Raw genomic sequence first — 15417 nt, forward strand, 5'->3', positions numbered from 1 at the left:
TCCCCCTCCCTGTAACATCATCTGAGTGTTCTTGCAACTGTGGGCACAAATGGGACTGGCTGTAGAGCCTGAGGGGAGAAACTGTTGTTCTTGCCACTATGAGAAACAAGGTGGATTGGGGTATGTATGTTTGACATCTTTCTAACCTTTGGTTAGCCAGATGAATGAAAAAGTGATGTTTTTTTCACATCTAGGCCCTGCCTACTCTGTTCCCCCTCAGCAACTTCATCTAGTTGCTCCTGTAGCCATAGATAGATCCTCCATGGCCCCTTTAGAGCCACTGTGGGCTATGGAGAGTCTCTTCATGAAAGATGGGTAAAAGGAAGGTAAAATCATAACCTTTCTCCATGGAGCCATCATCATCTGCACAGGGGTTTACAGATAGGTACTGCAGGTCCTGAGTCCACCTTTCAGTAGAAACAGGTATCTGGGTCTTGCTTGGAGCAAAGAGTTCCCCTGAGGTCTTGTCATCACAACCTTCCACCCCCTCCAATAGTTTTGAGCATAGGGTTATCTGAGCTGGATCCTCTGACAGTGAATGTTCCAGGAATACCTTAGATGACATCAGCTGTTTGTAATTCTACTATGCAACCAGGTCAAAACTCTGGTCCAAACCATGTTTCGTTCCTCAGGGTAAAATATCTGTCTACTGGAATAAATGAGATCCAGGGGGACATCAATTTGATGGGGAACAAGATCTATCTTTGGTAGAGATCTAGAAAATCATTACTAGCACAGCAGCTATAGTAACACAGGAAATGATGGCAGATAAAGACCTGCATGGTCCATCCAGTCTGCCCAACAAGATAAACTCATTTTACATGGTATGTGATGCTTATATATATACCCAAGTTTGATTTGTCCTTGCCTTTTTCAGGGCACAGACCGTAAAAGTCTGCCCAGCACTATTCTTGAACTTTCCATATCTATTCAGTTACGATCAGCAATAGACCGTAGAAGTCTGCCCCGCACCGGTTTTGCTTCCCAATTACTGGCGTTGCCACCCAATCTCCGCTAAGATTCCATGATCCATTCCTTCTAAACAGAATTCCTTTGTGTTTATCCCATGCATGTTTGAATTCCATTACCATTTTCATCTCCACTGTATATTCAGACTCCGCTCTATGTAATGCAACCAAAAAAACAAACAAACTGAGCACCCATTATTATTTACACAAAAATTTTCACTGTAAAAGGCAGAGAAAAAAAACACATAATAAAAATAATGGTTTCTTGAAATAATAGAATAGATTAAATTTTAACTGTCAGACCCTCGACCATTCTTCTAACTTCTTCTAATCCCTTCTCATTGTTTCTACTTCCTCCAGGGTATCCACTCTATTGGCTATCTTCGTGTCATCCGCAAAAAGGAAAACTTTTCCTTCCAACCCTTCAGCAATATCTCTCACAAATATATTAAACAGAATAGGCCCCAGCACTGACCCCTGAGGAACTCCATTGCTCACCTTCCTTTCCTCTGAGCGGATTCCATTTACTACCACCGTCTGCCACCTGTCGGTCAACCAGTTACTTATCCAGTTCACCACTTTTGGTCCCAAGTTCAGCCCTTTCAGTTTATTCATGAGTCTTCTGTGGGGGACTGTATCAAAGGCTTTGCTGAAATCCAAGTAGATTACATCTAGTGCATGTCCTTCATCCAATTCTTTGGTCTTCCAGTCAAAGAAATCAATAAGATTCGTTTGGCAGGATTTTCCTTTAGTAAACCCATGTTGCCTCTGGTCCTGTAATCGGTTGGCTTCTAGAAAGTTAACTATCCTTTCTACCACCGACATGAGACTTACCGGTCTGTAGTTTCCCACTTCTTCCCTGTCTCCATTTTTGTGAAAAGGGACCACATCCACTGGTCTCCAATCTTGCGGAACCTCTCCCGTCTCTAAAGATCTATTAAATAAATCTTTAAAAGGTCCCGCCAGGACCTCCCTGATCTCCCTTAGTATCCTGGATGTATCCCATCTGGCCCCATAGCTTTGTCCATCTTCAGATTCTCCAGCTGTTTATAAACTCTTTCTTCCGTAAACAGTGCAGTATCCACTCCATTCCCAGATTCCCACGGTAGCCAACCGTGGTCCTTCACCAGGATTTTCCTCTGTGAACACCGAAGAGAAGTAATTGTTTAGCACATTAGCTTTATCCTCCTCACTCTCCACATAGTCATTCTCATTATCTTTCAGTATTGAAATTCCATTCCTATCTTTTCTCCTTTCTCCAAAATATCTGAGAAAGGTTTTGTCACCTCTCTTAACATCTTTAGCCATTTTTTCTTCCACTTGCACTTTCGCTATCCGTATTTCTCTCTTCGCTTCTTTGTGTTTAATCTGATAATCTTTTCCGTGATCCTGTCATTGTGTTCTTTTGTATTTATTTTTATTTTATTTTTGTTACATTTGTACCCCGCGCTTTCCCACTCATGACAGGCTCAATGCGGCGGGCAATGGAGGGTTAAGTGACTTGAACAACGTCTCTTTTGCTCTTATTTTTTCAGCTACTTGTTTGGAGAACCATATAGGCTTCCTATTTCTTTTGTTTTTGTTTACTTTCCTTGCGTAAAGATCAGTTGCTATATTTATAGCAACCTTTAGCTTTGACCACTGATTTTCCACTTCTCCTACGCCTTCCCACACCAACAGCTCCTTCTTCAGGTATTCCCCCATTTTATCAAAATCAGTACATCTGAAATCACCATTTGTCTGAGCAAGGCACTTTGACAGGCATCCACAATCTCCCTACTTCTTTCCGATTCCGCAGACAGGACGTTCCAATCCACATCAGACAAGTTGAAATCTCCCAACAGTAGCACCTCCCCTTTCATACCAATCTTTTCAATATCTTCTATCAGATCCTTGTCTAGGTTCTCTATTTGTGCCAGAGGTCTGTACATAACCCCCATGTAGATACAGGTTCCATTTTCTCTTTTCAGGTCGATCCATAAAGCTTCTTCTTTTCCCCAGGTTCCCCACATTTCAGCCGCTCTGATATTGTTTCTCACATACAGCGCCACTCCTCCACCCCTTAAGCCCTCTTTATCCTTCCTAAAAAGATTATAGCCCAGTATAGTCACATCCCATTCATGGGAGTCATTGAACCACGTCTCTGTAATAGCATCAATATCCAAGTTTTCTTCAAATATCAGGGCTTCCAAGTCCTGGACCTTTTTACCTATACTATGAGCATTTTTGCTCATTGCTTTCCATGTGCTTAGTAAGTTTAGGTAGTTTTCTATATCTAGATGACCTTTCCCTCTGCCATCGCGTTTATTCTGGGGGTGACTTTCTGAATTCCCTTGTTTCCTTTTGTCACCCCTGCCTCCTAGTTTAAATGTCTAGAAACATACTGTCTGAATTTCTCCACAAGGATCCTTTTTCCCATCACAGAAAGAGATTGAACCCTCAAAAGTGGCCCAATGCATTTCTATGGGAGAAGAAATTGTAGCATTTGTAGCATAGAAACTTACATACAATGAAACATAGCAGTTATGGAATACCTTCTTTCAAGACTCATGGTGACACTGCAACATTAGAAGCCAGTTTTGATAGAGCTGGAAGAGGAAAGGAACAAGGGGAATCTCCCAAGCCAAAAATAAATAGGCAAAGACTGAGAAACTGGGGGATGGAAATATGAAAAATTGAAGAGTTCAATAAGGAAGAAGTGTTATGGGCATCTGTAGTCATACACTATTTCTTAATCTAGCTTTAAGCAGGTAAAGAACAATTGGGAGGTTGTGAATCTGTGGAAACTCCTTTATATTTTGAGCATGAATGACATCATGGAGAGAAAAGGGTTTTACCAGTTGATTAGGCAATAGTACTTTGGAAGAAAACAAAAGGAATAAGGTGGAACTAATTAATTCATACATTACTGCGTCAAGAAAGAATGCAACCAAAGCTTGATATAGTCGTTATTCATCTGACTTCTAAATATAGGATCTGTATCTATTAACAATGATTAATCTCTACAATGTTTTCTCTTAAATCATTGTACAACAGCTATAAACTATTCACAAAAATACTTTAATTAGCTTTAATAGAAAATCTTACAAAATACATTAATTTAAAAAAGTCCAGCAGATCCCTGAACTGAATACAAATTTGCCCTTTGTATTGCATTACCCCTGTAAATTAACCTTAACCTCTCTGAATATCCAACTGTTATGTCCTATTTTTCAGTTAATTATCCAGTTAAACTTCAATCCTTTAGGAGCACCGGCACCTCAGTCTAATAGTATCACTTTAAATTCTGTATTGAAATGGAATATTAAAATTTGTTGAAGGTAAAGTTGAATATGGCATTACAAATTGCATTATGAGTATAAACACGTTTAAGAAGTTTAAAAAAAATAATAGTATTGTTTGGCTGATAAGGAGGTGGGTGCTGTCATTCTCGGTTGATTGCATTTTAATTCAACGAGTTGCACTGCTGAAGCAAACAATCAAACAATCTAGCTTTATAGCTTGATACATTGTTAATAAGAACTGGTATTTTATATATATCTATATCTCTATCTATCTATCTATTGATGACAATTGGATCGTTTGAATCATGCTGCATTTGAATGTTTTCTGGTTATTGAATGGCAGACATTCTTTTCAAGCTCCTGGTTAAGTTTTGTTTTAAATATTTCTGGTCAGTGTTCTTTATTGTTAAGAGTGCCATCTTTGAATATAGGGATGAGTCACTCTTGCTGGACCTTATATAAGTTTGTGTGATTATAGCTATATCTGCTGTTTCAAGAACAATGTCCTTGTTTTAAGTTTGTCTTTTCTTTTTTAGGTACTTAAACTACAATATAGAAATTAGCTGTTCTACAGTGTGATTCAGCTCTCTAGTCCACTTGTAAAGTGTGGACGGGTTCACTCCCGAGAAAGCCGTTAGAGGCAAAACAGTCGGCTCCGCTGAGCTCTACAGCTGTAGTTTTATAAGATAAGTGATATATTAATAAGGTTAATATCTTAAATTAAGCTGAATTAAGTTGAATTGAGGTGCAACTGGGATTTATAGTGTGCACAGATATATTCAAAGATAAATGAGAATAAGATATAAAGTGTCACATATTGGTATATACAAATTGAAGAATATATAAAAACAGAGAGGGGTTTTGACCAATGATGGTTGTTTGAATGTGAGGTTCTTCCATGGGCTCCTTATTGAGAGCCACTGAGGTCTTTTCCCTTCTAATATAATAATTTGGGAATTATTTTTATGAGCTTTAACAGGCATTTCAGCAAAGAAAATACAGACATAGTGGCATGGGCGTAGTATGACTGTTTCATTTCGGGGGGCAAAGGGTGGGGCGGAGCATATTAGCATATTCATTTGCATATATATATATATATGCAAATGAATATGCTAATATGAAGGAAGGAAGGGAAAAGAAGCTGGCTTTTTTTGGGAATAACAAGTGTTAGAATCTGTGGCCATCTTGTAAGGCGCTGCCTACCCAACAAAATCAGTGTCAGAGATCTGGCCATCTGAATTGATTTATTTTGTCCAGGAGAAAATAAATCAATTCAGATGGCCAGATCTCTAACACTGTTTTTGTTGGGTAGGCAGCGCCTTACAAGATGGCCACAGATTCTAACACTTGAAAGTAGTAGACTTAGTAAAGATGGACCAATAAAGAACGACAACGTGGATGCAAGCAGCAGCAGCAACTCACAGGTTTGCTTGCTGTGTTTTGAGTGAATGGCGACAGCTGCGCGGGGGAGTGGAAAAAAATGAGACGGTACCAAATAATGACGTCTTCTTCTTAATCCTTATAGGCTCAGGGCCTCAGGCTCAGTCACTTCCAAAGTTCCACTCGCGTACCGTCTTCTTTGGGACCGGCTTGCAGCGGCAAACTAGCTAGCGCCAGTAAAAGCACCAACAAACAGGCAGGCTCGACTCCGTCCTCGCTTCCCTGCCCTCTCAGCATCCTGCCCTCCTGAAAGGAAATGACATCAGAGGAAGGCGGGATGCAGAGAGGGCAGGGAAGCGAAGGACGGAGTCAAGCCTGCCTGTGAGAAAGTTGTAAGTCATCATGACGTCAGTCGTTTTGTTTGGGGGGGCATTGCCCCCCCTCGCCCCTTGCCCCCCCTCACCCCCCCAGTATACGCCCATGCATAGTGGTGGTGATTGCTGGGTGAAGAACAGCAGACCTACAACATTTCCAGTTGGGGCGATTATTGTGGGTAAAGGTGAAGCAGAAATAGGGACCAGTTATGCAGATTTCAAGTACCTTACTCCCTCGCTCCCTGCTCACCCCACCCAGCAGGCACACATGGTTGTCAAGGAAAACAAGGACTTGTTATCCGTCAAATTTATGGTGACAAATGTGTATTCCGACACACTAGTTGACAACTACAGATTTAGAAGGAAGACAGCATCTTACACTGTGTGGTGACTGAGTATGGTTGTATTATACAAATTCAGCTGATGACTGTTCAGAAAAATCTGATGAAAAATCTAACCAGCCAATATTCAGCCAGTGACAGTCAAAACCTTTTTTTAAATGCTGACTGCTGAGGGCAGCATTAGTCCTGGATATTCAATCCCAGGTCATGTCTGGGCACTGGCCCTGAATATCTGATGCTAATTCCTAATGAGTTGGCCACCAGAGCTTATGTGGGTCCAATCAATATTCATCCGGGACCCACATAAGATACTGAATATCCTATGGGACCGGCATAAGGGATGCAGGTGCCCTGTGCTTCAATAGGAAGCACCATGAGACTGCTGCAAAAGGTCATGGCAGTCATTTTATTAAAGGAGCCATGACAGGCAGAAGTGTGTGGGCACTTAAAACCCCAGTAGACCACCAGGACTCAACAAGGTAGGCCTGGGGGGGCCCTACATTGTAGGAGGGGGACTCGGTCAGCCCTTTTCAACATCAGAGGTGGGAGGGAGGGGGGATTGGCATTGTAGAGACGAAAAAGATCATCAGGAAATCAGATGCCACAACCCAGAAATTAATCCGGTACTGGCCAATATTCAGACCAGTGCCCTGTTAGCTTTGTGACTGAAGTTAGGACAGCCTGTTTTCTGGCTTGATGGTGTAATGGAGTTTTGGCCTTCATTCAAACTAACTTCTATGTAACTTGCAACAAACTGTTTTTAAAACACATGTAAAGACATCCATACCTGTTTATCTATAAGAGTTCCAAATACCAAGATAAAGAACCCCTAGAAAAATGCAGAAACAATAAGAACAGTTGTTAACCACAGACTCTATCATCCAGTTTTTCTATAGTTTTCTAATATATTAACATATTAAATCTTTTGTAGAAATTCAAACTTTGACTCCAACAGTCTGACTTATTCTGGGATCAGATCCTAAATTTAGAAGCTATACCTCAACCAGCAAAGGGATTAGGGGTATGAAGTTAGTCTAGCGGCAAAGACTTCCAGTGTTGAGCACCCAATTAAGATGCCTAAAGTTAGACAATGGAATTGTAAATGTAACTTTGGTAATCTCTGGGACAATATTCAAATAAAGTTATATATTTACTGGCTGCTGATAATTGTACAACCAAATGGGTTTACATTTGTTATATGCAGGTACTTTCTCTATCCCTAGTGGGCTCACAACCTATGTTTTATACCCTGCAGCCCCCTCCTCTCACACCAGCACACCTCTGCCTCTCTGCAGCCCCCTCCTCTCACACCAGTACACCTCTGCCTCCCTGCAGCCCCATCCTCTCACACCTCTGCCTTCCCTAAAGCCAGTATCACTCACTACCTTTCTTCCTACAGGTTCAGGTTCGCTGCCACTTCCCTCTTCTTCCCCCTCTGCCGCTGCAGTCCTTGCAGCTTACATTTTCAGGCTGTCTGCAATTCACACAGGCACTCCACGACCTTCCCAGTCTGCCGCAACCGGACCTCTCTAATGCAACTTCCTGTTGCGAGGGCTGGATGCAGCAGAGGGGAGTCCCTGCAGTGCCTGTATGAGTTGCAGATGGCCCAAAAATGTAAGCTGCAAGTACTGCAGCGGCGGCGGTGGGGGAAGAAGCAGGAAGCGGCAGATGCCAGACCTGTGGGAGGGGAACGTTCGTTGCGGTGCATCAGAGTGCTGTGGCACATAGTTTGGGAACTGCTGGTCTACTCCTCTTAGCTGGGTTTTAAAAGAGCAAGCATAGGCACATTCCTGATGGTAACAGTCAGCAGCGACCCCAGTACAAGAGACCAGTTTGTATGCCACTTCTGTGGCTGTGGCAATGAAGGTTGAAGTGAATAGCTCAAAGTAATAGGTCCCACTAGTGGGATTTTAATCCACCACCCATGAATGATGTCAGCTGCTCTAACTACTAGGCTATCTCATCTTCTGTGCATGCATTTTTATTTCTTATACAGATAGAACTGTGCTGAAAATATTACTGAATGGTCTGATACAACCCAAATAAGAAGGGGCTCAATTTGGGGTAGAGTGAGGGTGGCTTTAAAATTATCCAGTTAAGAGGGAATTCAATAAATGGTGCCAAAACATGGGTGCCAAAAAAATTCAGCACTAAGCGGTGTTCTCTAAAGGGTGCCTAACCTTTGAGTTCTGGAATTACAACTGCTAAAACCTGGTATAAATGGTGGCACCCAAGTTAGATACACTTAAGCATCATTCTGTAATTCTGCAAGCAACGTTTTGGAATTCCCCGACAGGCCCATGGCCACACCCCTGTTGAAATACATGCTACGGGAGTTAGGAACTCTGCCTTATAGAATAACATGCATCCACACACATGTGCAAATTTTAATGAGTGCCAATTAACATCGATAATTAGTTTTTAGCATCCAATTATTGATGGTTCAGAGCTCTTTATCCAATTTATTTGTGCACACATCTTGGAAGTGCACCCAAAGTTAGGCATGCAACTTTGGGTGCCATATACAGAATCCAGGGGATAGTGTCAATATTCAGCTGCTAAACAGATCATTTATACAGTTACTTTAAGCCTACTATTCATTAAACTTAAAGTAAACTGACAGAGAGTAATTCTACAAAGGGGAGCCTATTTGTAGGCTTCAGGAAGGTGCTTATTTAGAGCCTATTCTATAAGGAAAAGTAGGCGCCTAGCATAACAGGTAAAATACGGGCCCCTATTTTAGGCACAACCACATACACCAGCCATAGAGCTGGAGTAAATGCTGTCACCTAGATTGTGAATGAACATGTATAAGTCACAGTATGCTCTAATTTACATGTGTAATTGTGCACTACCGCCCACACTTTGCTGAATGCCCAACTGCACTGAATGCACCGTCAAAAATTACATACTAGCGTGCAGCCAGAATATTGTCATTTACATGTGTATGTGTCCTGCCAAAAGCTGGTGTAAATGCTGGCGGCCAACTAATGGAAGGTAGACATGCAAATCCAGGTATTCCTTAACATCACATCTAATTTCTGGGAACACCCCTAATCCGTGATGCCCCTCCCATGGCCACACCCCTTTGGAATTGCACACTGAAATTGAGGTGCACATTTTATAGAATAGGTTGTAGGGCAGATGCACACATAACTCCTAATTAGTGCCAATTAACTCCATTAATTGATTGGTAGCACCTAATTGACTATGGGAAATACCCAGTGTACCTGAACATAACTCACTTTGAGCTACTACTGAAAAACGTGTAAGTAAAATCTAAGTAAATAAATAATTACTTCACATGCAGATCTGGGATCCATGCTCAAATTTGGGCAACCTATACAGAATCGGGGGATGTATGTGTAAGTGGGAGACATGCCCATGTCCCATCAATGCTCCACCTACATGTACTCCCCCCTTGCAATTGAGTGCTATACTACTGATTAGATACTACTATCGAGCAGGGACTGTCTCTTCATGTCCAGTGTACACTGCTGCATACGTCTAATAGCACTATAGAAATGTTAAGTAGTAGCATTTTGAAATTGTTATTTACATGTACAGCTAATCTATATGTGTAAGTGCTACTATTTCCGTATGTGAAAGCCACACTGGGCTTCTAAAATGCCCTTCTACATCTTTGGAAGGATATAGACAGAGTAGAGGCAATCCAGAGTATTATTTATTTGGATTTTGCTCACACCTTTTCAGTAGTGGCTCAAGGTGAGTTACATTCAGGTAAACTGGGTATTTTCCTGTCCCTGGAGGACTCACAATCTAAGTTTGTTCCTGAGGCAATAAAGGGTTAAGTGACTTGCCCAAGATAACAAGGAGCAGCATTGGGAGAGTGACTAATATGCTTACAACATCTGCACCAAAAGCCCCTTGAGGTGAGCTTTAGGGAACAGGAAGGGCAATTTTCTAAAGCAGTTCTGAGCATAAAGCAATGTACCACAGTTTACATGGAGAAATCAGCTTTTATAGAACTGCCCTTCTGGTATGTGTGTAATCTTATGTGCATGCAGCATATAGACACATAAGCATTCCTGGAAACTGAAATGAGGCCATGTTAATTTTTATATGCATAATTCATGAAATATACACATAGGATATGTTAATTAACTCAGGAAGTTTATGTATGTCAAAGAGCAGGTGTGATGCAAGCACATAAATTCCATGGAAGAATTGTCAAAGTGAAAGTATACACATACTTCCATTTTGAAAATTTACCCATGCCAACACAAAGAAAGGCGGTATATACTAGGGCCAATTTTCATTTTGATGCAGTGATCGGCTTAAACTGAATGCTTACTGTGGAGTTTAATGTAACCTATATATATTTATCACCACTATCTATGTAGGATACATATAGTATTCAGCAGACCTAAACTAAATGTATAAATTATCCAATTAGGACCAGATTCTATATGTCACGGGAAAAAAACCACACTTAGCACTATTCTATAAACCTTGCCTAAAGTTAAGCGTGGTTTATAGAATACTCGTAAGGGTCTGATGCTAGAACTAAATTTAGGGGGTGACCATTTATGCCAGCTAAAACCTGGTATAAATGCCTGCGTCTAACTTAGGAGCAGATCGGGCGTATTCTATAACGATGCGCATAATTTTTAAGAACGCTCATGACCCACCCATGACCCTTCCATGGCCAGACCCCCTTTTGAGATCCACACGTTAGAATTTACATGCGCCACTTTATAGAATATGTTTAGAAAGTGCGCATAAATTATAATTAGTGCCAATTAATGCCGATAATTGCTTCTTAGTGGTCAGTTATTGGTGCTGATTGCCTTGTTAAACAATTAAATTGCGCACACAGCTTTAGGTGCACTTTATAGAATCCGGAGGCTTTTAAGCCTGCCTTTGACTTACTTCCAAACCCAGCCCGATTTAAATGGCCTTATATTATTTGTATATTTTCTGAAAATAAGGATTTATACATTGTTCAGTACATAAATACCTTTGAATATTGGCTCAGCTATTTATGCATCTGCACAGTTAGAAAATTACGTTCCAAATATGTACACCCTTAGAGAAGACAGACAACTCAACAAAAGGAATAATACAAGCAGTATTTACTGACCAAAGAAAAGTAAAGAACAACAAACCTTCCCTGGTAGCCACATCAAACTTAAATCAAAAACTAAAAACTAAGGCCCCCTTTTAGAAGCCACGCTAGAAGCTGGTGGTGCAGTAATGTTGACACAGCCCAAACACTGTGCCGCATGCATACATAAGTACATAAGTAGTGCCATACTGGGAAAGACCAAAGGTCCATCTAGCCCAGCATCCTGTCACCGACAGTGGCCAATCCAGGTCAAGGGCACCTGGCACGCTCCCTAAACGTAAAAACATTCCAGACAAGATTATACCTAAAAATGAGGAATTTTTCCAGTCCATTTAATAGCGGTCTATGGACTTGTCCTTTAGGAATCTATCTAACCCCTTTTTAAACTCCGTCAAGCTAACCGCCCGTACCACGTTCTCCGGCAATGAATTCCAGAGTCTAATTACACGTTGGGTGAAGAAAAATTTTCTCCGATTCGTTTTAAATTTACCACACTGTAGCTTCAACTCATGCCCTCTAGTCCTAGTATTTTTGGATAGCGTGAACAGTCGCTTCACATCCACCCGATCCATTCCACTCATTATTTTATACACTTCTATCATATCTCCCCTCAGCCGTCTCTTCTCCAAGCTGAAAAGCCCTAGCCTTCTCAGCCTCTCTTCATAGGAAAGTCGTCCCATCCCCACTATCATTTTCGTCGCCCTTCGCTGTACCTTTTCCAATTCTACTATATCTTTTTTGAGATACGGAGACCAGTACTGAACACAATACTCCAGGTGCGGTCGCACCATGGAGCGATACAACGGCATTATAACATCCGCACACCTGGACTCCATACCCTTCTTAATAACACCCAACATTCTATTCGCTTTCCTAGCCGCAGCAGCACACTGAGCAGAAGGTTTCAGCGTATCATCGACGACGACACCCAGATCCCTTTCTTGATCCGTAACTCCTAACGCGGAACCTTGCAAGACGTAGCTATAATTCGGGTTCCTCTTACCCACATGCATCACTTTGCACTTGTCAACATTGAACTTCATCTGCCACTTGCACGCCCATTCTCCCAGTCTCGCAAGGTCCTCCTGTAATCGTTCACATTCCTCCTGCGACTTGACGACCCTGAATAATTTTGTGTCATCGGCGAATTTAATTACCTCACTAGTTATTCCCATCTCTAGGTCATTTATAAATACATTAAAAAGCAACGGACCCAGCACAGACCCCTGCGGGACCCCACTAACTACCCTCCTCCACTGAGAATACTGGCCACGCAATCCTACTCTCTGCTTCCTATCTTTCAACCAGTTCTTAATCCATAATAATACCCTACCTCCGATTCCATGACTCTGCAATTTCTTCAGGAGTCTTTCGTGCGGCACTTTGTCAAACGCCTTCTGAAAATCCAGATATACAATATCAACCGGCTCCCCATTGTCCACATGTTTGCTTACCCCCTCAAAAAAATGCATTAGATTGGTGAGGCAAGACTTCCCTTCACTAAATCCGTGCTGACTTTGTCTCATCAGTCCATGTTTTTGTATAAGAGCCAACTTTTCAAAATGATTGGGGGTGCTGAAATTTTTTTTAATACAGGTGGTGCATTTCCCCTCCTCCCCTCCCTCTCTTCCCCTCTAACCCCCTCTCTTCCTCACCCTCCCCCCTCTCCATTCATATCCAGCAATTCTCATCTCTCCACTGCCCTCTCTTCCATTCATATCCAGCAATTCTCCTCTCTCCCCTATCCTCCCCTCTTATCCATGTCCAGCGAATTCTCCTCTCTCCCCTGCCCTCCCCTCCCTCCATCCATGTCCAACAAATCTCATCTCTCCCCTGCCCTCTCTTCCTTGTCCAGCGATTTCTGCTCTCTCCCCTCCCCTCCATGTCCAGCGATTTCTCCTCCCTCCCCTCCATGTCCAGTAACTCGCCCCAAACACCACCTGCCCCTTTTCAGCCCCCCTCTCCTCCGAGTTTCAGGCCCCCTCTCTCCTCCCAGTTCCAGGCCCCCCCTCTCCTCTGAGTGCCAGTCCCAACCCCAGCCTGAACTCTTCTCCAACAACATTAACTCGTGACAGGATTGTGAAAAATTACAGAAGGACCTTACGAGACTGAGAGATTGGGCGGCTAAATGGCAGATGACGTTTAATGTGAGCAAGTGCAAGGTGATGCATGTGGGAAAAAAGAACCTGAATTATAGCTACGTTATGCAAGGCTCCACGTTAGGAGTTACGGACCAAGAAAGGGATCTGGGTGTCGTCGTCGATAATATGCTGAAACCTTCTGCTCAGTGTGCTGCTGCGGCTCGGAAAGCAAATAGAATGTTGGGTATTATTAGGAAAGGTATGGAAAACAGGTGTGAGGATGTTATCATGCCATTGTATCACTCCATGGTGCGACCGCACCTTGAGTATTGTGTTCAATTCTGGTTGCCGCATCTCAAGAAAGATATAGTGGAATTGGAAAAGGTGCAGCGAAGGGTGACTAAAATGATAGCAGGGATGGGACGACTTCCCTATGAAGAAAGACTAAGGAGGCTAGGACTTTTCAGCTTGGAGAAGAGACGGCTGAGGGGAGACATGATAGAGGTATATAAAATAATGAGTGGAGTTGAACAGGTGGATGTGAAGCGTCTGTTCACGCTTTCCAAAAATACTAGGACTAGGGGGCATGCGATTAAACTACAGTGTAGTAAATTTAAAACAAATCGGAGAAAAGTTTTCTTCACCCAACGCGTAATTAAACTCTGGAATTCGTTGCCGGAGAACGTGGTGAAGGCGGTTAGCTTGGCAGAGTTTAAAAAGGGGTTAGATGGTTTCCTAAAGGACAAGTCCATAAACCGCTACTAAATGGACTTAGGAAAAATCCACAATTCCGGGAATAACATGTATAGAATGTTTGTACTTTTGGGCAGCTTGCCAGGTGCCCTTGGCCTGGATTGGCCACTGTCATGGACAGTCTGCTGGGCTTGATGGACCCTTGGTCTTTTCCCAGTGTGGCATTACTTATGTGCTTAACAGTCCTCCGTCCTCGCCTTCCTGCTGCCCAGAATTTAAAACTCTTCTTACCTCGGGTCCCAGCAGCAGTGAAAGGCGAGCAGGCTCGGCGCTTCAGCCTTCCCTTCTCTTTCAGCTCTGGTCCCGCCCTCATTTCCTGTTTCTGCAAGGGCGGGACCAGAGCTGAGAGAGAAGGAGTGGAGGAGTGGCCTAGTGGTTAAGGTGGTGGACTTTGGTCCTGGGGAACTGAGGAACTGAGTTCAATTCCCACTTCAGGCACAGGCAGCTCCTTGTGACTCTGGGCAAGTCACTTAACCCTCCATTGCCCCATGTAAGCCGCATTGAGCCTGCCATGAGTGGGAAAGCACGGGGTACAAATGTAACAAAAAAAAAAGGGAAAGCTGAAGCGCTGAGCCTGCTCGCCTTTCACTGCTGCCGGGACCCGAGGTAAGATGAGTTTTAAATTCTGGGTGGCAGGAAGACAAGAACGGAGGACTGTTGAGGGAGAAGAGGGCGGGCAGGTTGGGCTGGCTGGGGTTGGAACTGGAACTTCCGGCAGGTTAAAATATTGGGGTTGCTCAAGCACCCACAGCACCCACGGAGTTGGCACCTATGGCCACATGGCAGTCGCTAGCTCGGCTTTGTAAAAGGAGGCCTAACTGAGGGGAGAACATCAAACAGTTGCATTCCACAACATAGGGTCTCTTATAGCACCAACTATTTCAGACCTGCGTTTTTAGGTATTATTTGTTATCACTTGTACTCCTGTCACAGTTGTGTCTCTAACTCTTTAAATATGTCTTTTATTCAGCAAAGGAAAATTCTTTTTTTAAAAAAACTCACTCTTATACACATCACAAAATTCAAAAATAATCTCAAGCAATAATGTAACCAAAGTGACCACTTATCTGCTCATTTGCATCATCGCAAACACCACCGCTGTAGCAATGTTTCACTTTCATGGAAACCTATAGAATAAACAAAGTGT

The 15417-nt window shown here is 42.6% G+C and overlaps 1 protein-coding gene across 1 annotated transcript in view; it reads right to left on the reverse strand.

Moving 5' to 3' along the window:
* ADGRF4 (adhesion G protein-coupled receptor F4) overlaps window positions 1-15417 on the reverse strand; it is a 71585-nt gene that overhangs the window by 14333 nt on the left and 41835 nt on the right. Inside the window, exon 6 of the mRNA XM_030198791.1 lies at window positions 7135-7176. Coding sequence (XP_030054651.1) covers window positions 7135-7176 — 42 coding nt within the window. The remainder of the gene's footprint in view (window positions 1-7134; window positions 7177-15417) is intronic.

The sequence above is a fragment of the Microcaecilia unicolor genome, chromosome 3 (genome assembly GCF_901765095.1).
Source record: "Microcaecilia unicolor chromosome 3, aMicUni1.1, whole genome shotgun sequence".
NCBI lineage: Eukaryota > Metazoa > Chordata > Amphibia > Gymnophiona > Siphonopidae > Microcaecilia > Microcaecilia unicolor.